Below are 19,773 nucleotides of genomic sequence, written 5' to 3'. Positions count from 1 at the left end.
GACTGGAGGGCTCTGTGCTTATTCAAATTTCTACACCTAGAGGATAATTAGGACAACCAGCGCCACTGCATGTGTCTCTATCTGGAGCCCCAGGGCATGCTCTTCGCTGAGTTCAGTAGCACCCTTATTTCACAATCACCCTTCATTTCACAAGCACCATTAAACATGTCACAATCACTAATATCAACAATCACTATTAAACATTTTATATAAAGTGCCTTCGGAAATTATTCAGACCCCTTGACTTTTCCCACATTTTTTTACATTACAGCCTTATTCTAAAATGTATTAAATCGTTGTTCCCCCTCATCAATCTACAAACAATACCACATAATGACAAAGCAAAAAACATTTTTGTATGAAAAAATATAAACTGAAATATCACATTTACATAAGTATTCAGACCCTTTACTCAGTACTTTGTTGAAGCACCTTTGGCAGCGATTAAAGCCTTAAGTCTTCTTGGGTATGACGCTAAAAGCTTGGCACACCTGTATTTGGGGAATTTCTCCCATTCTTCTCTACAGATCCTCTCGGGTCTCTCCAGAGATGTTCGATCGGTTTCAAGTCCGGGCTCTGGCTGGGCCACTCAAGGACATTTAGAGACTTGTCCCGAAGCCACTCCTGCGTTGTCTTGGCTGTGTGATTAGGGCCGTTTTCCTGTTGGAAGGTGAACCTTCACCCCAGTCTGAGGTCCTGAGTGCTCTGGAGCAGGTTTTCATCAAGGATCTCTCTGTGCTTTGCTCTGTTCATCTTTCCCTCGATCCTGACTAGTCTCCCAGTCCCTGCCTCTGGAAAACATCCCCAGAGCATGATGCTGCCCCCACCATGCTTCACCGTAGGGATGGTGCCAGGTTTCCTCCAGATGTGATGCTTGGCATTCAGGCCAAAGGGTTCAATCTTGGTTTCATCAGACCAGAGAATCTTGATTCTCATGGTCTGAGAGTTTTTAGGTGCCTTTTGGCAAACTCCAAGCAGGCTATCATGTGCCTTTTACTGAGGAGTGGCTTCTGTCTGGCCACTCTACCATAAAGACCTGATTGGTGGAGTGCTGCAGAGATGGTTGTCCTTTGGAAAGTTCTCCCATCTCCACAGAGGAACTCAATAGCTCTGTCAGAGTGACCATCGGAGTCACCTCCCTGACCAAGGCCCTTCTCCCCCAGTTGCTCAGTTTGACCGGGCGGCCAGCTCTAGGAAGAGTCTTGTTGGTTCCAAACTTCTTCCATCTAAGAATGATGGAGGCCACTGTGTTCTTGGGGATCTTCAATGCTGCAGAAGTGTTTTTGTACACTTCCCCATATCTGTGCCTCGACACAATCTGGTCTCGGAGCTCTACGGACAATTCCTTCGACCTCGTGACTTGGTTTTTGCTCTGACATGCACTGTCAACTGTGGGACCTTTATATAGACAGGTGTGTGTCTTTCCAAATCATGTCCAATCAATTGAATTTAACACAGGTGGACTCCAACCTAGTTGTAGAAACATCTCAAGGATGACCAATGGAAACGGGATGCATTGTGTGTAGATTAATAAAAAAAATGACAATATTTCATCCATTTTAGAATAAGGTTGTAATGTAACGAACTGTGGAAAAAGGTCAAAGGATCTGAATACTAATACACTGTACTATGGTTCATGAGTGTCCAAAATTGTTCTTGTTGTTTTTCATTACAAAGTCTCCGCTCATAGTTTCCTAAAAATAGGATTTGTCTCTAGCCATTTTATCTCTGTAGTCTTTCCCAGTGAAGTTGCACAATGTTTAGGGGCTCGTCAAATGTCTGTCTTCATGGTTATTTTTGTTCTCCCCTTTCCCTAACTCAGACCTCCAGATATACTTCAGCAGAGGACAACAGGTCAACACCCAGGCCAACTTCTAAGCATGTCCCTCGCACACACGCACACGCACACACGCGCACACACGCACACGCACACGCACACACGCGCATGCACACGCACGCACACACACACACACACACACACACACACACACACACACACACACACACACACACACACACACACACACACACACACACACACACACACACACACACACACACACACACACACACACACACACACACACACACACACACACACAAAAGTAGCTGAAATCCACAACGTATTATTTAAGCACCCTCAGGACTGGAAATGGTGTTTGTTACCTAGGTATCTAACCTCCCGCTCCCTCGTCTTTCACATTCCCTCCTTCTTCGCTCTTTGATCAGGACGAATGCGAATGGTGGCATGTTGATGGCAGATTTCAACTACATCTCTGTTCTGGGACGAGGGCAATTTGGAAAGGTACTGTCACACTCCTGACCTCAGGCCCTCATACCACAGGACAGAACCTTTTTTTCCATTACACTGGGTTGTAATCATTAAAAATAAAACATCTGCTTTCTTCTGTTCAGTGCCTAATGAACACGACCCTGTTTACTGTGTTGCACCTAAAGCCTTCCATCCACCCCTCAAGAGGTCAGTCAAATGCAACCAGAGGGAACAAACTCTAGACCACCTTTACTCCACACACAGAGACACGCACAAAGCTCTCCTTCACCCTCCATTAGGCAAATTTGACCATAATTCTATTCTCCTGATTACGAGCAAAAATTCAAGCAGGAAGCACCAGTGAATCAGTTTATAAAAAAGTGGTCAGATGAAGCAGATGCTAAACTACAGAACTATTTTGCTAGCGGGATTCTTCCGAAGGCATTGAGGAGAACACCACCACATTCACTGGCTTCATCAATAAGTGCATCGAAAACGTTGTCCCAAAGTGACTGTACCCCGACCAGAATCCATGGATTACAGGCAACATCCGCACTGAGCTAAAGGGTAGAGCTTCCGCTTTCAAGGAGCGGGACTCTAACCTGGAAGCTTATAAGAAATCCTGCTATGCCCTCTGACGAACCATCAAACAGGCAAAGTGTCAATACAGGACTAAGATCGAGTCGTACTACACTGGCTCTGATGCTCGTCAGAAGAGGCAGGGCCTACAAACAATTACAGACTACAAAGGGAAGCACAGCCGCGAGCTGCCCAGTGACACGAGCCTACTACACAAGCTAAATAACTTCTGTGCTCGCTTCGAGGCAAGTAACACTGAAACATGCATGAGAGCATCAGCTGTTCAGGACGACTGTGTGATCACGCTCTCCATAGCCGATGTGAGTACGACCTTTAAACAAGTCAACATTCACAAGGCCGCAGGGCCAGATGGGTTACCAGGACGTGTACTCTGAGGATGCGCTGACCAACTGACAAGTGTCTTCACTGACATTTTCAACCTCTCCTTGTCTGAGTCTGTAGTAACATGTTTCAAACAGACCACCATAGTCCCTGTGCACTAGGAAGCGAAGATAACCTGCTTAAATGACTACTGACCCGTAGCACTCACGTCTGTAGCCATGAAATGCTTTGAAAGGCTGGTCATGGCTCACATCAACACCATTATCCCAGAAACCCTAGACCCACTCCAATTTGCATACCGCCCCAACAGATCCACAGATGATGCAATATCTATTGCACTCCACACTGCCCTGTCACACCTGGACAAAAGGAACACCTATGTGAGAATGCTATTCATTGACTACAGCTCAGCGTTCAACACCATAGTGCCCTCAAAGCTCAACACTTAGCTAAGGACCCTGGGACTAAACACCTCCCTCTGCAACTGAATCCTGGACTTCCTGACGGGCCTCCCCCAGGTGGTAAGGATAGGTAACAACACATCTGCCACGCTGATCCTCAACATGGGGGGGACCCTCAGGGGTGCGTGCTCAGTCCCCTCCTGTACTCCCTGTCCACTAATAACTGCGCTGCCAGGCATGGCTCCAACACCATCATTAAGTTTGCCGATGACAACAGTGGTAGGCATGATCACAGACAACGATGAGACAGCCTATAGGGAGGAGACCTGACCGTGTGGTACAAGGAAAACAACCTCTCCCTCAACGTGATCAAGACGAAGGAGATGATTGTGGACTATAGGAAAAGGAGGACCGAGCACGCCCCCATTCTCATCGACGGGGCTGCAGTGGAGCAGGTTGAGATCTTCAAGTTCCTTGTTGTCCACATCAACAACAAACTATCATGGTCCAAACATACCAAGACAGTCATGAAAAGGACACGACAAAGCCTATTCCCCCTCAGGAGACTGAAAAGATTTGGCATGGGTCCTTAGATCCTCAAAAAGTTTTACAGCTGCACCATTGAGAGCATCCTGACTGGTTGCATCACTGCTTGGGATGGCAACTGCTCGGCCTCGGACCTCAAGGTACTACAGAGGGTAGTGAGAATGGCCCAGTACATCACTGGGAGCAATCTTCCTGCCATCCAGGATCTCTATACCAGGCGGTGTCAGAGGAACGTCCTAAAAATGGCCAAGTCTAGGTCCAAAAGGCTTTAAGCAGCTTCTACCCCCAAACCTTAAGACTCCTGAACATCTAATTAAATGGCTACCTGGACTATTTGCATTGCCCCCATCCACACCCTTTTCTACGCTGCTGCTACTCTCTGTTATTATCTATACCTACATGTACATATTACCTCGACAGCGGTGCCCCCCCACACACACATTGACTCTGTACCGGTACCCCTGTATATAGCCTCCACATTGACTCTGTACCAGTACCCCTGTATATAGCCTCCACATTGACTCTGTACCGGTACCCCATGTATATAGCCTCCACATTGACTCTGTACTGGTTCCCCCTGTATATAGCCTCCACATTAACTCTGTACCAGTACCCCCTGTATATAGTCTCCACATTGACTCGGTATCGGTACCCCCTGTATATAGCCTCCACATTGACTCTGTACCAGTACCCCCTGTATATAGCCTCACTATTGTTATTTTACTACTGCTCTTTAATAGTTATTTTTATCTATTACTTTTTTGTTGGTATTTTCTTAAAACTACCTTGTTGGTTAAGGGCTTGTAAGTCAGCGTTTCACTGTAAAGTCTACACCTGTTGGTTAAGGGCTTGTAAGTCAGCGTTTCACTGTAAGGTCTACACTGTTGGTTAAGGACTTGTAAGTCAGCGTTTCACTGTAAGGTCTACACTGTTGGTTAAGGGCTTGTAAGTCAGAGTTTCACTGTAAAGTCTACACCTGTTGGTTAAGGGCTTGTAAGTCAGCGTTTCACTGTAAAGTCTACACCTGTTGGTTAAGGGCTTGTAAGTCAGCGTTTCACTGTAAAGTCTACACCTGTTGGTTAAGGGCTTGTAAGTCAGCGTTTCACTGTAAAGTCTACACCTGTTGGTTAAGGGCTTGTAAGTCAGCGTTTCACTGTAAAGTCTACACCTGTTGGTTAAGGGCTTGTAAGTCAGCGTTTCACTGTAAAGTCTACACCTGTTGGTTAAGGGCTTGTAAGTCAGCGTTTCACTGTAAAGTCTACACCTGTTGGTTAAGGGCTTGTAAGTCAGCGTTTCACTGTAAAGTCTACACCTGTTGGTTAAGGGCTTGTAAGTCAGCGTTTCACTGTAAAGTCTACACCTGTTGGTTAAGGGCTTGTAAGTCAGCGTTTCACTGTAAAGTCTACACCTGTTGGTTAAGGGCTTGTAAATCAGCATTTCACTGTAAAGTCTACACCTGTTGGTTAAGGGCTTGTAAGTCAGCGTTTCACTGTAAAGTCTACACCTGTTGGTTAAGGGCTTGTAAGTCAGCGTTTCACTGTAAAGTCTACACCTGTTGGTTAAGGGCTTGTAAGTCAGCGTTTCACTGTAAAGTCTACACCTGTTGGTTAAGGGCTTGTAAGTCAGCGTTTCACTGTAAAGTCTACACCTGTTGGTTAAGGGCTTGTAAGTCAGCGTTTCACTGTAAAGTCTACACCTGTTGGTTAAGGGCTTGTAAGTCAGCGTTTCACTGTAAAGTCTACACCTGTTGGTTAAGGGCTTGTAAGTCAGCGTTTCACTGTAAAGTCTACACCTGTTGGTTAAGGGCTTGTAAGTCAGCGTTTCACTGTAAAGTCTACACCTGTTGGTTAAGAGCTTGTAAGTCAGCGTTTCACTGTAAAGTCTACACCTGTTGGTTAAGGGCTTGTAAGTCAGCGTTTCACTGTAAAGTCTACATCTGTTGGTTAAGGGCTTGTAAGTCAGCATTTCACTGTAAAGTCTACACCTGTTGGTTAAGGGCTTGTAAGTCAGCATTTCACTGTAAGGTCTACACTGTTGGTTAAGGACTTGTAAGTCAGCGTTTCACTGTAAAGTCTACACCTGTTGGTTAAGGGCTTGTAAGTCAGCGTTTCACTGTAAAGTCTACACCTGTTGGTTAAGGGCTTGTAAGTCAGCGTTTCACTGTAAAGTCTACATCTGTTGGTTAAGGGCTTGTAAGTCAGCGTTTCACTGTAAAGTCTACACCTGTTGGTTAAGGGCTTGTAAGTCAGCGTTTCACTGTAAAGTCTACACCGTTGGTTAAGGGCTTGTAAGTCAGCGTTTCACTGTAAAGTCTACACCTGTTGGTTAAGGGCTTGTAAGTCAGCGTTTCACTGTAAAGTCTACACCTGTTGGTTAAGGGCTTGTAAGTCAGCGTTTCACTGTAAAGTCTACACCTGTTGGTTAAGGGCTTGTAAGTCAGCGTTTCACTGTAAAGTCTACACCTGTTGGTTAAGGGCTTGTAAGTCAGCGTTTCACTGTAAAGTCTACACTGTTGGTTAAGGGCTTGTAAGTCAGCGTTTCACTGTAAAGTCTACACCTGTTGGTTAAGGGCTTGTAAGTCAGCGTTTCACTGTAAAGTCTACATCTGTTGGTTAAGGGCTTGTAAGTCAGCGTTTCACTGTAAAGTCTACACCTGTTGGTTAAGGGCTTGTAAGTCAGCGTTTCACTGTAAAGTCTACACGGTTGGTTAAGGGCTTGTAAGTCAGCGTTTCACTGTAAAGTCTACACCTGTTGGTTAAGGGCTTGTAAGTCAGCGTTTCACTGTAAAGTCTACACCTGTTGGTTAAGGGCTTGTAAGTCAGCGTTTCACTGTAAAGTCTACACCTGTTGGTTAAGGGCTTGTAAGTCAGCGTTTCACTGTAAAGTCTACACCTGTTGGTTAAGGGCTTGTAAGTCAGCGTTTCACTGTAAAGTCTACACCTGTTGGTTAAGGGCTTGTAAGTCAGCGTTTCACTGTAAAGTCTACACCTGTTGGTTAAGGGCTTGTAAGTCAGCGTTTCACTGTAAAGTCTACACCTGTTGGTTAAGGGCTTGTAAGTCAGCGTTTCACTGTAAAGTCTACACCTGTTGGTTAAGGGCTTGTAAGTCAGCGTTTCACTGTAAAGTCTACACCTGTTGGTTAAGGGCTTGTAAGTCAGCGTTTCACTGTAAAGTCTACACTGTTGGTTAAGGGCTTGTAAGTCAGCGTTTCACTGTAAAGTCTACACCTGTTGGTTAAGGGCTTGTAAGTCAGCGTTTCACTGTAAAGTCTACACCTGTTGGTTAAGGGCTTGTAAGTCAGCGTTTCACTGTAAAGTCTACACCTGTTGGTTAAGGGCTTGTAAGTCAGCGTTTCACTGTAAAGTCTACACCTGTTGGTTAAGGGCTTGTAAGTCAGCGTTTCACTGTAAAGTCTACACCTGTTGGTTAAGGGCTTGTAAGTCAGCGTTTCACTGTAAAGTCTACACCTGTTGGTTAAGGGCTTGTAAGTCAGCGTTTCACTGTAAAGTCTACACCTGTTGGTTAAGGGCTTGTAAGTCAGCGTTTCACTGTAAAGTCTACACCTGTTGGTTAAGGGCTTGTAAGTCAGCGTTTCACTGTAAAGTCTACACCTGTTGGTTAAGGGCTTGTAAGTCAGCGTTTCACTGTAAAGTCTACACCTGTTGGTTAAGGGCTTGTAAGTCAGCGTTTCACTGTAAAGTCTACACCTGTTGGTTAAGGGCTTGTAAGTCAGCGTTTCACTGTAAAGTCTACACCTGTTGGTTAAGGGCTTGTAAGTCAGCGTTTCACTGTAAAGTCTACACCTGTTGGTTAAGGGCTGGTAAGTCAGCGTTTCACTGTAAAGTCTACACCTATTGGTTAAGGGCTGGTAAGTCAGCATTTCACTGTAAAGTCTACACCTGTTGGTTAAGGGCTTGTAAGTCAGCGTTTCACTGTAAGGTTGTATTTGGCGCATCTTACTAATAAAATTTGATTTTGAAATTGTCATCAAGGCCTTGAAGAAAGGACACATGACACGTGATGAAATGGACAGTGAGTGAATTTAGACAAAACACATGTTGAGGGAAGTGGATTTGAAAGACACTAGCAGTTGCATTCCACCTGAAATATACTATTATTATGTGTTTGCTCTTTCGTGTGTGTTTGTTCGTGTGCATTTCTGTGCTTTTAGTTTGAGACGATCAACTCCTCCCACCATCCCTTCCTGGTGAATACGCATTGGCTGCTTCCAGACGGCGGACCATGTGTCCTTTGTGATGGAGTACTCCCCCGGGGAGACCTCATGACCTACATACACATCAACATCTTCACTGGGAGACAGAGCTCGGTAAGCCTTACACAACACACACAGGCCCCATTATGACACCATGTGAAGCATTGCAATTCCAGGCTGTAAGGCAACAAAATATGCAAATATTGTAAGGGTTGTGTATATTATCTACAGGCACTTTAAACATGTACCAGTGAGTGACTACAAATGGTTAATGCGTTGAGTTGGTGATACATCAAAACTCACCATTATACAGTGCCTTGCAAAAGTATTCGGCCCCCTTGAATTTTGCGACCTATTGCCACATTTCAGGCTTCAAACATAAAGATATAAAACTATATATTTTTGTGAAGAATCAACAATTGGATCATTCAGAGATCCTCACTGAACTTCTGGAGAGAGTTTGCTGCACTGAAAGTAAAGGGGCTGAATAATTTTTCAGGCCAAATTTTTCAGTTTTTGATTTGTTAAAAAAGTTTGAAAGATCCAATAAATGTCGTTCCACTTCATGATTGTGTCCCACTTGTTGTTGATTCTTCACAAAAAAATACAGTTTTATATCTTTATGTTTGAAGCCTGAAATGTGGCAAAAGGTCGCAAAGTTCAAGGGGGCCGAATACTTTCGCAAGGCACTGTATGTGTGCCATGTTGTGCCCTGTTTAGGTTCTATGCCTCGTGCTGCTGTGACTAGAGTTTCTGCACCAGAACAAGATAGTTTACCGGTAAGTAAGATGTCTCAGTACTGTTTTCCAGCCCTCTGCCTTCGCACACCTAATAACCTGCCTGTCAGTCATTATTTTTCTAATTTCATCCACTCATCTCTTTTTCTCTCTCTCAGGGATCTGAAGCTAGACAGCCTGTTGATGGAAACAGATGGCTATGTGAGGATAGCAGACTTTGGATTGTGCAAGAAAGGTACATTATGGTTATTGCTTCTGGGACATTCCCTTTGAGACCCACTGTCCCACCCACTGTCTCACCCACTGTCCCACCCACTCACTTGGTTTATTAAATGAACATTCATTGTTATTAATCAATGATTTATGTTGCTCTTTAATTTAAAGTTATTCGCTTTTAGCCCTGGGCTAAGGAACCTCTCAGTATTGAAAGTGGGACAACAGTGTCAAGCTTGCTGCACGAAGTAAGGTCTTAGGTGATGGGCATGGCAGGGGGCGTGTCAGGGGGCGCGGTTGGTCCGGCTGAATATGAGAACATTTTAGAGAATCCCATCTTGGCGTGTAGTTTTTAAGCTAATTTCCTGCAATTCTACATATTCTGCCATGGAGCTGAGAGAAAATACTGCAGATAGACTTTTTTGTGATGGTTAGTTCTCAAATATCTTTTTGGTCTTAGCCAACCCCCCCAAAAAATGCTTAGGCAGCCCACCCAAGGATTTCAATGGCAGAAAAATCCCTGGGTACACACTTCCATCCGTCTAAAAAGTTCTATTTTCCCTGTGTGTATCTGCAGGTATGGGTTACGGAGATCGCACCGCTACATTCTGTGGCACACCAGAGTTCCTGGCCCTGGAGGTGCTGATGGACAACTACTACACCCGCTGTGTGGACTGGTGGGGCCTGGGTGTCCTCATCTACGAGATTTTGGTGGGAGAGGTCGGTAGCAGAGAGATTCATAAAATAACCTATAGCAGAGATCTCAAACTGGTGGTGCGCGGGCCATATGTGTCCTGTTTAGCTCTGTGGTGTATCCTCTTCTGTGAGATGCTGGCAGGTCAGTAGAATAGAAATACCTAGAGGATGTCTCCAATTAGTAGGCTCACAAGGTCCACTCCTATGGTGAACCAACCAAGTATTTTGAGTTGTAGGTCTCGGTTGAATTTAGATGTTTGGAGCAGAGAAATGAATCGAGAAACATAAATGATCTTTCCGGTCAGTTGGATAACAATGTCCAGTCATTTGGTGAACCCATTAAGTTTTATTCTGATGTTTGTTCTTGGTTGAATAAGGATTTTTGGTCTTGTATGAATGAAGATGTTTTTGTCTGGTATCATGATAGGAATGAGGTTGTTTGGACTTTCATTGCAATGGCGTCTCTCTCTCTCTTCTCATCTGTGGCAGTCTCCCTTCCCTGGTGACGATGAGGTGTTTGACAGCATAGAAAATGATGAAGTGCGCTATCCGAGGTTCCTCTCCCCAGAGTCTCCATCATCCAAAAGGTATGTGGGCCATCCTCTCTGTATACTACCTTGTACAGAATACTGCCTCCTTACACAGTCGGAATCAACAACAAGCTGCATTACAAATACAGAAAATGAAAACTGTGTGGAAATAATTTACAAAGATGTATAGTGGGATGAATACTGAGCCAGACTTTCGTATTGTGCTGCAGCTACTCCAGAAAAACCCTGGAAGGAGGCTGGGATCAGGAGAGCTGGGCCCAACGAGGTCAAGAAACACAGGTACTTCCAAGTAAAAACTGGCCTCATTTGTGGCCTGTGGGTCATTTTCATTCCAGTTTAGCATCACTAAGATTGTTGTTGTAGCGCCTCTGCCAACTTTCCTACAATGTTGAAACGAAGGCAAATCATCCAATGAAATGTATAATAATTGGATGTATACTTTTGTTCATCCCAGGGACGGGAAGGCTTTGCTTCACAAAAAAAAGGGGTTCTCCGTTCTTCCCACAGATCAGTAACTTTGACGAGGAGTTCACAAAGCTCAAGCCAGTTCTCACCCCCCCCCTACACACACAGACACCCTCCTTCCTCACTGCCGACCAACAGGAGATTTCTGCCGACTGACTTCTCCTCGCTGCCCTGACCTTAAACATACACATGTATACAATGACGGCCAGATAGAGGAACGGACGGACAGGACTTAAATCCAAAATGGTCGCTACTCCACTGAAGCTGGTTCCTTTACTTCACTGTGGAAAACAGCTACCTGTGGCTGAATAAGTACTGACCAGATAGGCCACTGTGATGTCCTCTTGGGCTTGTCATCTCTCCTCAGGGCCATTAATGTTCTGTGGGTGATGATGAGCACTCCACCTGAACCTCTACAGCCTATCAGAACTCGGAGCTCGGCCTGCCGATGAGACCCCAGTCAGTTACACTGAGCTGTAGAGAGGGGACTCCTCATCCATGGGAGTGTCAGCCACTGTGAAAACGGTCTTCTGTTTCTCTCTGCCTTGTTCAAATCTGTATTTGTATGTTGGTGGTCAATATTGACTAATCTAGTTTTGCCTTGTTTTTGTCAACTCCATATTGATATTGCCGACTTGCCACTGTTTTGTTACTGTGACAACACGAATTAGGTCATTTGCTGCACTTTCTTATTCATTTGTGAAACTAAGAGTGCTTTGTTTCAAACATTGGCACCAGTGCAATAATGAGCTTTTAAATTAGTTCTAATCCAAAGGCTATTGGACAGACCAGCGCTTCATAACACTACACTTCCAATCATAAGAACCTTTGCTGTAAATTGTTTTTTTACATGTATTGGCTCTATCCGATTACTAACACTGATTATAGCTACTGATGTCTGTATATTTAGCCTGGGAATCCGAATTGAATCGCCATACACTAGCCTAGGAATACAGGAATGTCATCTTCATGGAGGAAACAGTCCCTGAAGATTTTTTAAACCCTTTGATGTGCATTGTGTGGCTATGTAATCAACGTATTCCATGAGTCCATCTTGGGCTGCTTAAACATTTGAATGTCCCTAAAAGACTAAAAATTGTAAGTTAAGAATTATACAAACTGTAAGTATTCCTAGGGAGTCATTTTCATTCCATTCCAGTCATGAATATGAATGTACATGCTTTGCTACTAAAATAAATATGCTGTGCAATACAATGGGGGAAAAAGACTATTGTGTCTAGAGATGAGACATGCATGTTTTTGACACAACATGAAGGAAATGTAAATGAATAAATATATCTACTGGACTCATGAAGCATTTTTCTGAAATAAACATTTCAATTTATTGATAGGTCTACTGCATTTCAAACAATTTCTTAAAAAATAAAATATTGCATAAATTACTTTGTTCATAAACAGTTCACACTTCAATCAGCACTTACAAGACCAAACAAATGTATATAAAATCACATCACTTATCTTTCAATTCTACTGGAAGAGCCAGAAAGATTTTCTGATACTATAAAAAGATGACAATATTACCATTATTGCTCATTTATGTCGTGTTTTTCTATGCTCTCCTATTGCACAGAGAATAAGCTAACGATTAAGTTAGGGAACACACACACAACATTGCACTCCTCTAAATAAGTTCTCTACGATTATTCCTAAAGTTACAAAAAACTAGATGTAAAAATCTCATGCAAACTCTTTATTTTCCAAAATGGACGATCAAAAAAGGTTGATTTGCATCAAGAGCGATACACTCGTTTACAAAAATAGTATGACATTCTGTCAACTGAAAAAGTGAGAATAAATTATTTAAGTGAACGATTAAACATGTTTGGAGTTTCACCCAAGATCAAATCATTTTTCAGACCACCTCTGGTGATGGTGCAAATTGTGTGCTTTTCACCTTTACTATACTATATAGTAATAGATAATACTATTGCTTTATAAATGCCTCACTACCATTTTATAAGAGGTGCAATAATTTGTCGATGGATCATGGTACTACCAAAAATATATTGATAACTGAATTACCATTTTAGTTACTTATTCATTTGCCAACACATGGCTGACCTTTGCCTTCATATTAACCCTGTTGCCAGGAAGCTTTGAGCTGTAAGTGCAGCCTTAAAACCTGACATTCCTTTTTGTACAGATTCAATTAAACTATTACAGTAAACCAGGCATTGAAAATGTGATATTCCTAACAATATGCAAAAATACTCAAATGGTTAAGAGGAATGTGCTTCTGAAATCTAAGGCTGTGTAAACACAGGTAACCCAATTCTGATATTTTGCCAATAATTGGTCTTCTGACCAATCAGATCATATCTTTGGCCCATAATTGGGCAAAAGATAAGAATTAGACTGCATATTTAAACACAGCCTAAAGACTTGATTGACTGAGTCAAATCAGCCACTTGGTCGCTACAGAGCCTCTGTCAATGCCGAGTCAATATTGGGGAAAATACACCAACAAGGAATCAAATCATGCTCTCAAGTATAGACAGTTTTACATCAACAACAGTATATAAAAGTACCTTTATCCTGTATATAACAACAGTTAGCTTATAGCGTGTTAAAGCTTAGTAAACTCAGGGAATAGAAAAACAGGCCATTCGTGAATTGCCTTTCTGTTAATCTAACTGTCAAGGTATTATGTGATCTATTGATCTATTCTGTAAATGTGTTCCCTTCAACACATAAGAGTTCCCTTAGCTCAAATTCCTAATACTTCAGTGATATTTTTTACTCTTCACTCTTAGATATTATTCTTTGGACAGAAGAAGGTATTGGAGTGTAGTGGTTGTCAAAGGCAATGGTAAGTTGGAAGGATAGGAAATAAACAGAGCAACACTAAGAATCACGCTACTATTCACAGGCAATTACCTTTCTTACCAAGACTGAATATCTGACCTATTTATTTCAGTGAAACTTTTCCTGTCTTCCTGACAAATGTTTTTTTTTATCATGTTACTAGTCAACTGAAATAAATACCAGGATTGCGCTCAATTCCATTGAAATCCACTTACATACTAAACTGAACTTGCAAAGTTCAGTGACCAACTGAAGTAATGAGAGGAGTTCATGGTTCATTTGGATGTCTGTCTCATGTAAAGATACTTCTAGAAAGGAGGATGTAAACTCAACTGGAGGAATTCTAGGGAAGGAATGAAGAACTTGAGTAGACGACGAGTTAGTTAGCTTGTTTGCTCATCAGATGGGGTCGTTGCCCTCTCTGAAGTACACCTGTTCCCACACTATGGCGCCCCAGTTGCAGAAGAAGCCCCAGAGGTTGCGCAGCGCACCACGGTCAAACGGGTTCTCGTCAGCGCCGCAGTGCTTGAGGTAGGAGATGCGGTGGCGCGACATGAACTCCCAGGTGGTGGTGTTGAGGGAGACTAGGTAGAGGTGGGAGCCCAGGAGTAGGAGCACGGTGAGGGAGAGCACCGCCACTACCGCCACTGTACCCAGCAGCACGCCATTGCCGCGCAGCCACAGCTGCCAGGTGGGTGCCGTGGTGAAGCCCGACCTGCGTCACAGAACAAGTGAGATTGGCCACACTTCTTAAACAACAGTGCATCATATGATAAATTGAAGCAAAAATCATCAAGATCTTTGATCCTGGTTGTGGTGACCCACGAGGTGTGCAAATGTTTTTGTAAACCCTGCATTGCATACCCTGTGGGTCACCACAACCATGTATGAATGGGCTCTGAAGACCCATCTTCACTTACCAGGCCATGTGGAGGCCCCACAGCAGCACCAACAGCTGGACAGCCAGGTAGAGCACGAACCAGCGGTGGTTCCTCTCACCCACGCAGTTCTCGATCCAGGGGCAGTGGTGGTCGTAGCGACGCACGCAGTGCTGACAGGTCTGACAGTGCTTGGATCTCATTGGCTGCTGTTTGGGCACATGAATGGGAAAGGGGGGAGGAGTTACAGAAAGCTCTTTCTGGTCATAAACTAGTCCACTAACCTGTACTCATATCATATGCCAGCAGCTTATCTTGCCATGACCATAATTGAGTGAGAGAATCTCTTAACAGAGTGAGAGCAGATGGTGTGTCTGTCAGCATCCTAGGATTACATTATCCCTCCTAATGTCACCTCAGGAATACATACGCACTAAATATACATGTAAACTGGTGTACAAGGCTCAATACTAGGCCCTTTACTGTTCACTATTTACATGAATAACGTTGGGTTGTCTCTGAATAATAATAATAATAATAATAATAATAACTGGGGCCTACATATCTATGCAGATGACAGCTATTTATTCCTGTGCCCCCCTCAGTGCAGCAGGCCATTAACAACCGTCAGCTTGGCTTTGATTCAATTCAACAAATCGCTCACCAATATTAAATAAGTGCTAAATGTTGGAGAACATATGCGTAACTGCCAAATTGAACAAGTCCCTCATTGATGATAAGCGATCTTTTAAAAAACACACATTGAAAAACTAACAAAGAAGCTGAGAATTACAATCAAATCAAAATCAAATCACATTTTATTTGTCACATACACATGGTTAGCAGATGTTAATGCGAGTGTAGCGAAATGCTTGTGCTTCTAGTTCCGACAATGCAGTGATAACCAACAAGTAATCTAACTAACAATTCCAAAACTACTGTCTTATACACAGTGTAAGGGGATAAAGAATATGTACATAAGGATATATGAATGAGTGATGGTACAGAGCAGCATAGGCAAGATACAGTAGATGGTATCGAGTACAGTGTATACATATGAGATGAGTATGTAAACAAAGTGGCATAGTTAAAGTGGCTAGTGATACATGTATTACATAAGGATGCAGTCGATGATGTAGAGTACAGTATATACGTATGCATATGAGATGAATAATGTAGGGTAAGTAACATTATATAAGGTAGCATTGTTTAAAGTGGCTAGTGATATATTTACATCATTTCCCATCAATTCCCATTATTAAAGTTTATATATTATATTCCTTTATAGAAAAAAATGCTGCCTTACTTTTGAAAACCGGAGGAGAAGTTTTCAAGCATCACTCCTGGCAGTACTTGACTATGGCGATGTGATCTACACACATGCAGCAGCCTCTGTTTTAAAAACCTTTAGATTCAGCCTGTATCTTATCACTGGAGACAAGTTTAGTACACATCATTGCCTTTTATGTAATGTCGTCAGCTTGGCTTTGTGACTACCAGAAGGGCCCAACATCAGCTACTATTTGTATATAAAGCAGTTCTCCAGAAACTCCCATACCACCTCACCTCACTTTTTAATTGGAAAGCAACCCACCATCAGACTCGCTCTCAAGTTTTTAGAGGTCCCGCGGGTCTCCAGAGTCCAGGAAGCGTTTAGTTATTGTGCCCCTAGCGCTTATACATGTTATCTGTCGCTTTTGAATTTGACTTGTTGTGACGTGTAATTGAAAATGTATAGTATTGTATTGAGACTGATTATGTTAATGTATTGTTCCCAGGGCACCCTTGTAAATGAGACGCTGGTCTCAATGGGTTTCCACTGGATGAATAAAGGTTAAAGACAACAACAACAAAAATAAATAAATACTACAGTAGCCCACTCCATACCTGGAGCAGACAATGACCACAGCGCCGCTGTCGCAGAGACTTGGTTGTTGGGGGAATCATATCCTGCGTCTCCTCAGCGATGCCAAGGGTAAACTAAAAATGCAGTACAAAGTGCATAGTTTTTTTTTTTTAGCTGTTATGCATTTCCTGAGCATTGATATGCATTACTGTGTCCGTGTGTTGTGAAGTAAGCAAAACGTGGTTTGACGCACCTGTAAGTCACTACCGTCAGATAGGACGAAGCCAGGGTCCATGAGTGAGACAGCAAAGTAGAGCAACACAGACACAAGGACCAGCAAGACAAAGAGCACAGGTTGGATGAGCTCTCCCCTCTCCTCTTGCTTCCTCAGGTCTGCAAAACAATAACAAATCAGCCATGTTTACTAACTAGTAGCTACTACTAAAATGTTGGATAATGAAATACGATCAAATAAATGGCCACCAAAAGGTTAATAATGGAGCCTATGCATCCCATGACATTTTCACTTGCAAATAGCAATTGCTTTCTGTGACACTGCATGAAGTGCTCTAGGAATTACATACCAAGCTATACAGGATCAGGCAAAGGCTTACTAAGTCTATGCCAGCAGAGAGTAATAGGTCCTAAGATATGATAACGGTAAGGCAGTTGTATTTATCTGATTTATAAGTAATAGACTATTCATTCAAATCAATGTAACCGGAAGGTCGCAAGATCGAATCCCCGAGCAGATAAGGTAAAAATCTGTCGTTCTGCCCCTGAACAAGGGGCATTTTGTACAGTGCGTGAGTGCAGAGTTGGATGGTGAGACGTGCATTGCATGACGTGCAATTTTGTGCTGTTCCTAACAGAATAAATCTACATGACTGGTGCTACATGTTGGAGTTCCGTGTCGATGACTGATCGTACACAACGCAAGAAGAGTACTGTTACATATAGTCTTATTTTACACAGACTGTGGCTTATGAGATTAGTCAAACTGTCTTGACCAATAAGGACCTTAGCTACTTTTATCAGCTACCTAATTGGCTGCTTTGTTGATCGTGTTGGTGGCACTGTGATAAAATCATCGTTTCCAAAGGGAGCAAATAGAGCACTGCGGGCAGAACAAGCAAGGAGTTGGGCAGAGCCACGCACGAGCTAGAAAGATCCAATTGGTGCATTTTAGCATGTACTTAGGGCACAGATACTCTGAAAAGTGTGCCTGTGCAATAACTAATTTCGCTGTCGCACTCCTTCCACACAAAGCAAATTTGGCAAAGGGTTAAGTCTACAAAACTTAGCGCGCACTCTGTTCGTAACTGCCCTTTCCCACGTGGACAAGAGGAACACCTATGTGAGTTGACTACAGCTCAGCGTTCAACACCATTGTGAGCTCAAAGCTCATCACTAAGTTAGGAACCCTGGGACTAAACACCTGCCTCTGCAACTGGATCTTGAACTTCCTGACTGGCCGCCCCCTGGTGGTAAGGGTATGTAACAACACATCCACCACACTGATCCCAACACGGGGCCCCTCAGGGGTGCGTGCTCAGCCCCCCCCCCACACTCCCTGTTCACTCATGACTGCACGGCCAGGCACGACTCCAACACCATCATTAAGTTTGCTGATGACACAACAGTGGTAGAAATGGTCAAAAAGACTCCAGCCACCCTAGTCATAGACTGTTCTCTCTGCTTACTACAAAGCAAGCGGTACCGGAGTGCCAAGTCTAGGTCCAAAAGTCTTCTTAACAGATTCCAACCCATAAGACTACCGAGCAGCTAATCAAATGGCTACCCAGACTACCCCCCATGTAGGTAGATTTAAAGTGACTATGCATGTACATATTACCTCGACTAACAGGTCGCACATTGATTGACTCTACCGGTACGTTTAATTATTTGTTACATTTATTTCTTATTTATGTATTTTTTACTTAACACTTTATTTTATTTAACAGATTCTAGTTTTGGGAAACTGTACTGATATCAAATTGTATTGATGAGAAAATACAGCAAGTTTTATCTAGCTCCATCTTCTCCCACTTTCCTCCACGCAATGGCACTGGACTTCCCCACAACACCATATTTGGTGTTAAGTGGACGTGTGGTTTGATGGTATGCATTACAGTGTAATAATGCATATGCCATCTATGCATTACATGCAACGGATACTGGTATCTGAAAATGAATTTAAATTCAGTGCACTTACCTGTATCATGTAGGAAGAGTATCAGTGTTATTACCCATGTCAGGATAACGTGCGCGGTTCTTACAATAAATCCTGACCCGAACACATTTTTGAACATCCTAGCATTTTTCAACACGTAGCAATAGACTGGTACCGGTATGCATCAGGTTACGAGAACTGGCCTACTACAGTTAGCTAACAAAATGCATTTAGCTAACTAGCCTTTATCACCATCGTCCCACATAACCGTAGCGAGCGGTCAGCGTTACTGTATCCAGTTATCTTGCCAACTAACCTAACAACTCGAGGTTTCTCTCCAAATGGCGAATGGAATGGTCTAACATTAACTAAATTCCGAAATTAACATGCCAAGCTTGCTGGTTAGACACATACAACCTTAAAACTAGTGTGCTAGCTACATGTATTCCTAATCACCAAAATAGCATTCAATCATTTCCGCTCTAATAAATATGATCAGAGCGTCTCTGAAAGGGCTGCAATATTATTGTCCAGGGTTGCTGGCGTTCCTTTGGATACGCTCATTCTATTGGTCATTGCATTCACGTGGTATATGCGCTCATTCTATTGGTCATTGCATTCACGTGGTATATGTCATGTATGACATCATTGTGTACATATATTTTTGTTGTGTTCATGTGGTCTCAGAAGTTCAGAACACTGACTGGAAAAGTCGTGCAGCATTCATGTACTATCTACAATAGCTCCAATGCTGTTTATTATAAACTTCCAAATCAGAAATATGAGTTGAACATACCAACAACAATAAAGTGTAACAGTAGGCTACTGTACTGGAAACGGAATCATGTTAACAGAGACAAAGCCACGGCAAGGCAAGGCTAGGCAGAGGCCCTGCCAGATGAGGGAACACAAGCATACATAGATTACAAACAATAGACAATCGAGCTGGGGGGTACAATATCACATTACACAATTACACAAGGACCTTAAGGGACATGCATATACTTACAATTCTAACAGCTTTTTTGTTAGTAG

The 19,773-nt window shown here is 43.0% G+C and overlaps 1 protein-coding gene across 1 annotated transcript; it reads right to left on the bottom strand.

The window, feature by feature from the left end:
• Positions 1–12,331: 12,331 nt before the first annotated feature.
• Positions 12,332–19,274, bottom strand: zdhhc12b (zinc finger DHHC-type palmitoyltransferase 12b). Its single transcript, XM_046332166.1, has 5 exons — positions 18,781–19,274; positions 16,819–16,958; positions 16,607–16,699; positions 14,762–14,928; positions 12,332–14,556 (listed from the first exon to the last, which is right to left on the bottom strand). The coding sequence occupies exons 1-5, from the start codon at positions 18,875–18,877 to the stop codon at positions 14,241–14,243; spliced, it is 813 nt and encodes a 270-aa protein (XP_046188122.1). The 5' UTR covers positions 18,878–19,274; the 3' UTR covers positions 12,332–14,240.
• Between the last annotated feature and the right edge of the window lie 499 nt (positions 19,275–19,773).

This window comes from Oncorhynchus gorbuscha, linkage group LGY, assembly GCF_021184085.1.
Source record: "Oncorhynchus gorbuscha isolate QuinsamMale2020 ecotype Even-year linkage group LGY, OgorEven_v1.0, whole genome shotgun sequence".
Taxonomy (NCBI): Eukaryota; Metazoa; Chordata; class Actinopteri; order Salmoniformes; family Salmonidae; genus Oncorhynchus; species Oncorhynchus gorbuscha.
Note: the sequence above shows the minus strand (reverse complement) of the source record. Positions and strands in the feature narration are given on the sequence as shown.